The sequence below is a fragment of the Bison bison genome, unplaced genomic scaffold (assembly GCF_000754665.1).
Source record: "Bison bison bison isolate TAMUID 2011002044 unplaced genomic scaffold, Bison_UMD1.0 scf7180017864304, whole genome shotgun sequence".
Lineage (NCBI taxonomy): Eukaryota > Metazoa > Chordata > Mammalia > Artiodactyla > Bovidae > Bison > Bison bison.
The window spans coordinates 12,569,942-12,578,467 of record NW_011494876.1 but is presented as its reverse complement, the minus strand read 5'-3'; the positions used below and the strand labels follow the sequence as shown (position 1 = coordinate 12,578,467).

General features: G+C 48.2%; 1 protein-coding gene across 2 annotated transcripts in view; it reads left to right on the top strand.

Moving 5' to 3' along the window:
• Nucleotides 1–8,526, top strand: part of CACNA1D (calcium channel, voltage-dependent, L type, alpha 1D subunit) — a 349,684-nt gene that overhangs the window by 311,819 nt on the left and 29,339 nt on the right. For both annotated transcript variants that reach the window (XM_010851679.1, XM_010851678.1), the window contains 7 exons: nt 166–231; nt 2,196–2,287; nt 3,170–3,329; nt 3,922–4,049; nt 4,184–4,280; nt 7,578–7,680; nt 7,996–8,097. In XM_010851679.1, the coding sequence (XP_010849981.1) occupies nt 166–231; nt 2,196–2,287; nt 3,170–3,329; nt 3,922–4,049; nt 4,184–4,280; nt 7,578–7,680; nt 7,996–8,097 (748 nt within the window). The remainder of the gene's footprint in view (nt 1–165; nt 232–2,195; nt 2,288–3,169; nt 3,330–3,921; nt 4,050–4,183; nt 4,281–7,577; nt 7,681–7,995; nt 8,098–8,526) is intronic.

Below are 8,526 nucleotides of genomic sequence, written 5' to 3'. Positions count from 1 at the left end.
ATTTACAAAGCTCTTCCTCACTACTGATGTCCTTTCAGTATAGCATGGAAAAGAATAGAGGGTGTTCCCTATGTGGGCCTTCAGTTTCTCCCCTCCCCGCCCCCAAGCCATCGGTGCTGCAGGGACCGGAGGCTCACACTGACCCGAGTACCTCCTGTCTTCCAGGCGCTCCCGTATGTCGCCCTTCTCATTGCCATGCTGTTCTTCATCTACGCGGTCATCGGCATGCAGGTATGCTCCAGCACCTCTCCCCTGGATCCCTTTGCTGCATCGCCCCAGCATGCTGCTCTTGGGACAGGTGGACTGGAAAGGCAGGTCATGGTTTTTTAGCCCGGCTTGGCTGCTAAAGAGCAATAAAGTTGAGAAAGACTTGGCCCTGCGGGACAGGGCTTGTACCAGCAAGAGCCCCAGGGTTAGAAGGGTGTGAGGAGGTTAAGCTGACTTTAGGGCTCTCCCCACCCCCGATCTGTGTCTGAGGAGAGCCAACTGATGGAGAAAACCCACAGCTGAGTGTAGACAAGTGCAGTACTGAAAGAAGCCGTAATTGTCCTGTTTTCTGTACCACCGTTGCTAAAAGGATACTGAGTGATACTAAAATCTGTTTATCATCTGAAAGCATTTCAGATGCTGGGGCTGAAGTGAGCCATTATCTTGCCTCAGAAGCGCCCCTCTAAAAAGAAGCATGCAAGCAAGCCCTCCTGTGACCTGGGGTCTGCTCTCCATCCCCTCGTGAGGTGTGAAGAGGGGACAGGAGCTCACTAACAACTGAGCCTAACATGAAGTGGCTGGGTTGGGGCAGAGCCTCTGTGGGGAGAGGGAGGTGAAGGAGCCTGGTCCTGGATACCCTCCACCCCGGGGTCTCTCTGCCCTGCTCTCCACTGGTTCAGGTCAGGGAGTGCTGTGATAAGGAGGAGGAGAAGTATTCCAGTGGCAGAGACGTGGTGGTCCCGACTTTTGTATTCTTAAAGCAGAGAAGCATGTGTAAGTCACCAGGACTCACCAGGGTTTTAACTTGTGTATTTATTTTTAATTGAGGGATAATTGCTTCACAGTCTTGGTTTGATTTCTGCCATACATCAACATGAATTAGTCATAGCTGTACACATGTCCCCTCCCTCTTGAACCTTCCTCCCACATCCCACCCTTTGCCACTGCTCTAGGTTGTTACAGAGCCCCGGTTTGAGTTCCCTGAGTCATACAGCGAATTCCGTTGGCTACCTATTTTACGTATGGCAGCGTATATGCCTCCATGCTACCCTCTGCATTCACCTCACCCTCTCCTTCCTCCACCGCGGCCCCCCGCCCTTGTCCGTAAGTCTGTTCTCTGAGTCTGTATCTTCACTGTCGCCCTGCAAATAGGTTCATCAGTACCATCTTTCTAGATTCCATGTCACCAGGGGTTTTGAATGAAGAGTCAGTGTGCTTGAGCCCCTGTATTTCAGCGGCGTTTGGTGCTCTGGGCCCCGAAAGGTCTTTTATGCCATAACGTCCTCATGTAAAACTTAAGTGTTACAGAGAACTGCAAACTGCATCACACGTACCACCCTATGTTCACTGAAGAGTCTTTGCTGGGCATCAGGCTCTTCCTAAATGTCAGTCTGCTTCTATAATCTCTGTGAGTGAAGCACTCAGTAACTTCTCCTGGCCCTTACAGCAAAGCCCACCAGCCCCCCGTGCTTGTCCACAGCCTGTCTTTGGTCTGTCTATCACATTCACTTTGGCTTCATTTCCTGGAGTACCCAGGCCATGTCTCTTCTGCTCCTTTGCAGGCCTTGCACCCTCTGCCTGGAGCACCCTTTGCCCTCCTTGTCGCCTGACTGGGTTCTCCTTACCCTTCAGTCCAGTCCTTATCCTCACTTCTCCTGCAAGCCTTCCCTGGTGCCAGCCCCCAGCCTCAGGGATCCCCTGAGCCTGTTCTGTGCTTCCTGTGGGGCTGGACCAGCCGAACTCCCATTGGGAGGGCTGCCTGTCTGGTTATTTCTGTGTCCCTTCCCCAGGGTAGGAACTTGTCGAGCTGAGGATGTGCCCAGTGGTTAGAAGAGAGCCCAGCACACCTCAGTGGGATGAATCAAGTGCCAGGCATTTTGGGCATTGACTGAACTTGAGTTCTAAATTCACATGTGGAGGGCTTTTTTTTTTTTTTTTCTCCATATGATAAAATTTTTTCTTTTTCCCCTAATAATTTCTCTCTCTAGATGTTCGGGAAAGTGGCCATGAGAGATAACAACCAGATCAACAGAAACAACAATTTCCAGACCTTTCCCCAGGCGGTGCTGCTGCTCTTCAGGTGACCAAGTCCAGTCCCGAGTAGATGTCTCTGGCTTTGGGCTCCAGAGCAAAAGAGGACCCGAGTTCTTAAAGCAGTTGGGTCCTGGTGGTTTTTTGTATTTGTTTTGTATTCTTACATGGATATGGTAGCATTTTAGTCACAGAGGAATTTTGTTGGCTTTTGGTGATTGGCGTAAGGTTCTCCATTTGGGAGTGAATGAGTAGGTCTGCTGAGCCACTGGGAGGGTATGGAGTATATGCTCACACGTGGGCGCATGCACTCAAACAACCAGGAAAATGAAAATTTAGCCGGAACATGGAAGCCTTTTGCACAGTCAGTGGGGAGCTTTGTGAGATGCACAATTTCAAGCTGTATGGGATTGTTTTTAACTCTTTTTAAATAACTTTGTAAACAGAGTGCCTTGAAGTGTGAGAACTTTCTAGAAACCATACAAGTAATTTCTATTGTCTCTAGTGACTGGAGAGCAAATTCTTTGTAAGTTAGTTTCCAGTTCTTTTCTTTCAACAGAATTGAATGGGGAATCTAATCAAGATGTCAGATGTTAGGTTGCTAAAAATAATAATCATTTAAAAATTACAGTGTAAGTGTCTAAAAGAGAAAAGACAACAAAACAAACATCCCTTTATACTAAAAGAATTGATGTGCTTATATCCAGTGGTTGATGCATATCAAAGGGAGTTTCAGCTGGTTCTCCACTTACTGATACAAGTTGCATTTGAAAATAAATAGGATTTTCAGTTTAGGAATTTTGACTAAATCAAGCTGCCTTCCTCCCAAATTACTTAGGTTTTAATCTAATTGAAAAATATTTTTTCTTAAAATTTCTTGAGGGTCTAAGCCTTATATGCCTTCTTTCTTTCTTTGCTTGATCCAAAAAAGGTGTGCGACGGGGGAGGCCTGGCAGGAAATCATGTTAGCCTGCCTCCCGGGGAAGCAATGCGACCCCGACTCGGATTACAACCCTGGGGAGGAATACACATGTGGGAGCAACTTCGCCATCGTTTATTTCATCAGTTTTTATATGCTCTGCGCATTTCTGGTAAGTGATCAGAATTGCCTCACAAACCCCTGCACTCCTCTCATAGATATTCATGTCGCATTTGAGATTCAGACCAGTAATATTGCCCCATCAAATAGCTGTGCGGTATCTTATGTTGACGAGCACTCTAGACTCCACTGGGCAGTTGAGGTTTCTGCTGAGTGAGGCCTGTGTTAATATAAACGCCTTTGTTGTAATAGGGGTTTTGGTGCTCACTAACAGGCTTCACCACTCTAGCTTCTTAGGGCTGCTGGTTCTTTTATAAAAATCTCGAAGCCACTGCACATAGTAGTAACTTACGACAGTGAGTTATTCGGTGCAAATTATAAAACTCCAGTGTGTTTCAAAAGATCAGACAATACCTACCCACCCCCCGCCACCCTCCCCGCCACCCCCGGGGACTATACCCAAACCATTTGTGAAAGCTGGAAGCCTGCTTTTTCTTAATCATTCTTTAGAAGGAAAGTTTTTCAGCCTTTCTGGGAGAAATGGGTCCAGATGTCTTGTGACCCTTATAATCAGGAAGCACTCACTAGGATTGAACCCAGCTAAACTCACTGCACCTGAAACTCCCCTCGATTGGCTTTTACAGATCATCAACCTCTTCGTGGCTGTCATCATGGACAATTTTGATTATCTCACCCGGGACTGGTCTATTCTGGGGCCTCACCATTTAGATGAATTCAAACGGATCTGGTCTGAATATGACCCTGAGGCAAAGTAAGTGGAAAAGAATTCCATGTGGCTTGTATGAGCTGTTTCTGGGTGTTGGCTGTGCTCCCTGGGAAGGTGGGAGGGACCGCAAGCCTGGATGGGTGGTGCCACCCTGCCCTCATGCTGCACTTTGCCTCCAGGGGCAGGATCAAGCACCTGGACGTGGTCACTCTGCTCCGCCGCATCCAGCCTCCCCTGGGCTTCGGGAAGTTGTGTCCACACCGGGTAGCCTGCAAGGTGAGCGTCTTCTTGGCGTGCCTGAAGGCCTCTCAGAGGGCCTCCCCGCTTTAGTCAGCACTGATTAACTTATGTTCTGCGGAGCCTGCCGTCAGGCGCTGGCGGGGTGCTGAGATGAATGTTATGTGGTTGCCATCCTTGAGGAGCTCTTGAATGTATAACTCTCAAGTCACCCTTTCAGCCAACGATAAGGTTAGGAAGGGAATTATGTAATTTGTCACTGGTTGGGAGAAGGGAATGGTGACACTTACATCAGGTTCAGCAGGAGAGAAGTAGGAGTTTGTCAGAGCGGAAAGAGCATCACAGAAGGGGAGCCTAGAGAGCCCAGACGGGGAGGCAGGAGAACAAAGAGTGGCTGGTGTGGCTGGAACACGAGAGAAGGTGGCAGAGGCCTGAGGCCCCAGCTGAGTGTAGCTGTGCGGAGCCTTCTGTGTCATGCTGAGTCTCATGGAAGGAACGTGAATAGAGGTCTGTTCTAGAAAGTTGCCTCTAGACAACAGAGAGGTAAACTGGAGACAGGAGAACACCCAGGAGAGCTGTTGCATTATCTCATTGCAACATATGGCAAGAGCCGGAGGGAGGGCAGTGGAGTGGGCGTGGAGAGGAGGTGTTGGCTTAGGGGTCTGCTTAGGGAGTAGAATGGAGAGGACTTGGTGATCTGAACATCTCCGAGCTGGTGTGATGGTGCACATGGTGACCCTCTGTTGCCAGGGCTCCCTTCCCAGGGAGCCTGCATCGAGCAGTGGCCTCTCAGGGGTGGATTCAAGTCTCTTGCTAAAACCACACTCTTTGTCAGATGGGACTTGAACCCATCTGCACCTCAGATTGAGACTTGAACCCACAATCCCTGCCTTAGGAGGGGACTCGAACACAGTCTCTTAGTTTAAACCATTCACCTGGGCTTACTAAAACTCAGGTTTTTTTGTCTCAATGTGGAAAGAATTCAGTATGAGGCAGAGTGGCTGGCAAAGAGTGCGTTTATTAGCATAGGATGCTTGTGAGAGATACAGGGGGCAGGCAAGCGAGCGCAGCCCCGAGAGCAGAGGTTTACATTTTTATAATCAAAGGAAAAGTAGAGGAGAGAATATCCCCTTCTTCCTCATTTTTAGGTAGATATCAAGGCTGATACCCTTAGTTCCTCTTTTAACCTTTTATGGTGTAACCAGGACCATCATGGTGGTGTTTAAATCGTATGTTTATTAACAAAAGGGTGGTAGTGTATACTAAAACAAGGTAATTGATCTCAGGTTTTGGTATAATATCCCCTTTCACCTAGCTTCTTTTCCCTTTCACCTGTATTCCTGTCACGGCCGCATGCAGATGTGCTGCTCTCCAGCTCCCTGACTTGGTGAATGAGACTCAGACCCCATGCCTACTGTCTGGTGCTTTGCTTGTGTACACTGTTGCTTGGTTACTGGATTCTCTTGTTGAGTGACCGAAGGCTTGCAACAGTCTCCCAAGCTCGCTTAGAATTCCCTTCTGTCTTCAATGCCCTAGTGGGACTTTGAAGCTAAGTATTTAATTATCCTGCTCCATTCCTATCACCACCTCACCCCATTCCTGACGTTTTCATATCAGACCATGCTCTCTGTAAGCTCTCCTCGAGATCTGGTTTCTTTCGGTAGAGTTCATGTCAAATCACCTGGCAGCTGTAGAAACAGAAAAGGACCCCCATGTTTTAGAGGAGAAATGGGGGAGTTTGTCTGTTGAAACTGCCGTGTAGAAATCCGGCCAGACTGTGCAACACCTGGTCCCCCCTTCCCACAGATCTGGTGGGATTCAGGGTCAGGGGTTCACCTGACCCTCAGAGGGGTGCTAGGCTAGCTCTAGACAGAATCGCAGTAGAGTGGAGTCTACAGTGTATTTCAGGCTTTCAGAGAAATCTGAGTCTAACTCATTTTGCCCTGTGCTGGAAGTCCAGAAAGCTTCATTGGCAAGTCCTTGGGCTCCTTGCCTGAGTCTTTGCTTCTGCTCATCCTGAACTCTGGATGTCGGCGCAGAGAATAAGCCATGGATGTTGACTTTTTCCCATAGATTTCACAGTACCAGGCTCTTTTCTGCTTTCCAAGAACAAGATGAGTTCTAGCTCATAGTTATTGTTTTATGTTTGCGTTTGCAGACCCGTTTATATAAAAGATCTAAGGAAGGACCTGTGTAAGTAAAAGTGGACTACTTTGTGCTCTAAGGACAAAGCAGTTTGCTGATTCAGAAATTTACCAGGAGATGCAAGTAAATGTGCAGGCTGTCCAAGTAAATGCATGCGTTGGAGAAGGAAATGGTAACCCACTCCAGTACTCTTGCCTGGAGAATCCCAGGGACGGAGGAGCCTGGTGGGTTGCCACCTATGGGGTTGCACAGAGTCAGACACGACTGAAGCGACTTAACAGCAGCAGCAGTCCAAGTAAATTTTCAGGCTGTCCTAGGACTAGGAATTCAGGTAGGGTGAATCCTGTGTACCCAAGGTTGTAGTCCATTGATAGGGAGGAGGAAAAGCTTTTAACATCTTTCTTTTGGGACACCTTGTCAGCCGAAAGTAAGAAATGTGAAACTATTAGTAATTCTAAGTACCACTTCTTTAGCACTTACACCTGCCAGGCACCCAGCTGAAGTGTCTATGCCCTTAGTGTCTATGATATCCTTTAACCCTTGCACTTCACTTGGCTCTGGGCATGTCATCTGCATCAGCTGGGGCCAGAGAGGGTGTTTTCTCTCATCCTAGTCCTCTCCGGCTCTCAGTGCTGGTGTTACAAGGGTAAAGAGAGAGAAGACAGGAGCAGGACATTGGGGATCCAGCTCTGCAAGGCCAAACCGTCGGAGGAACCACATGGACTTGTACAAAACACTCCACAGTGGTGTCTCCGGGGAAGGGTCCTTGAAGGACACTCCCCAAGTTAGGAAAAGTAATGGGCTTCATTGGTTGAGGACCTTTGTCTCAGACTCTGTGCCTGGCTCATCATACCTGGTATATCATTTTACCCCCAAACAGCCTTTAAAGATGTGCCCAGAATGGAGGCTTGACCCCAAGACACAGGGGAGCCAGCTGATGAGAAGGGGAGAGGAATGAATGAATAGTAGGGGACTAAACAGTTAAAAAAAAAACACGTTATCTGAGTGCCAGCATTTGTGCTTTGTCATCTCAGAGCCCCTCAAACGGTAGGTGCCCCTCAATGGCCATTAACTTGAATCAAGGAGCCATTAGAAAGGAGCTGGAGAGAATAAACAGAAAATAAATGGAATGGACTGCAGCTGTCCTCGGTTGTTTGCATTCTATCAAGGGACTTTTCTTTCTGTTTACAGAGACTAGTTGCTATGAACATGCCACTCAACAGTGATGGGACAGTCATGTTTAATGCAACTCTGTTTGCTCTGGTTCGAACGGCTCTTAAAATCAAGACTGAAGGTGAGCCCTCCCTGGAAGCAGGACAGGTGGGAGAAGAGGACGGGGAGGCCATGTCCCACCTTAATTCTCACGTGGACCTCTTCTTGTCAGAAGCCGCCCCCCCCCAGGGGCCGGGGTGGTGCATGTAATCAGGATGTCTGTGCTGGGCCCTCTGGCCAGGCCAGCCTCCTCCACCTTTCTCTCCTCCCTTCATGCTCACTTTGTCCCAGAGAGCTCAGAGGTGACTCGTGCCACCGGCAGCTCTGGTGAGAACAGAGAGGCGTTGCAGGGGAAAAGAAACAAGGCTCATTTGCCTCTCTTGCATTTTGAATCCAGGCAACCTGGAACAAGCTAATGAAGAACTCCGAGCTGTGATCAAGAAAATTTGGAAGAAAACCAGCATGAAGCTACTTGACCAAGTTGTTCCTCCAGCTGGTGGTCAGTGCAATTTATTTCCTAAGTAGCTCTTGACCAACATGTTGGTTTCACTGCTAGTCTCCAGGAATCCCAGCGTGTTTGCAGAAGGCTTGAGGTACCAGCCAGAACATCGAGGCCAGCAGCTAAAGAAGGCCCTTATGGCCATCAGTGTAATGATTTGTGGTAACGTGAAGACCATTCCAGACAAAAGAGAGGCTTCAGTGAGAAGGAAACTGAGACCCAGATCGCTGAAGCAGAGGTTCTCTTGTGGGTGGAGGAAGTCATGTTAGGAGAACAAGCTTGGGGCCTCAAAACCAAAAGCCTGTGTTTTTTTGAGGGGGAGGGGGCAGTTGCCCAAAATGAAGTACTTAGTACTTCAGTACTATAGTTTCCATATATCTTTCAACATGTTGTCGAAAAAGTCTCACAAAAAAAAAGCTTTTGAAAAAT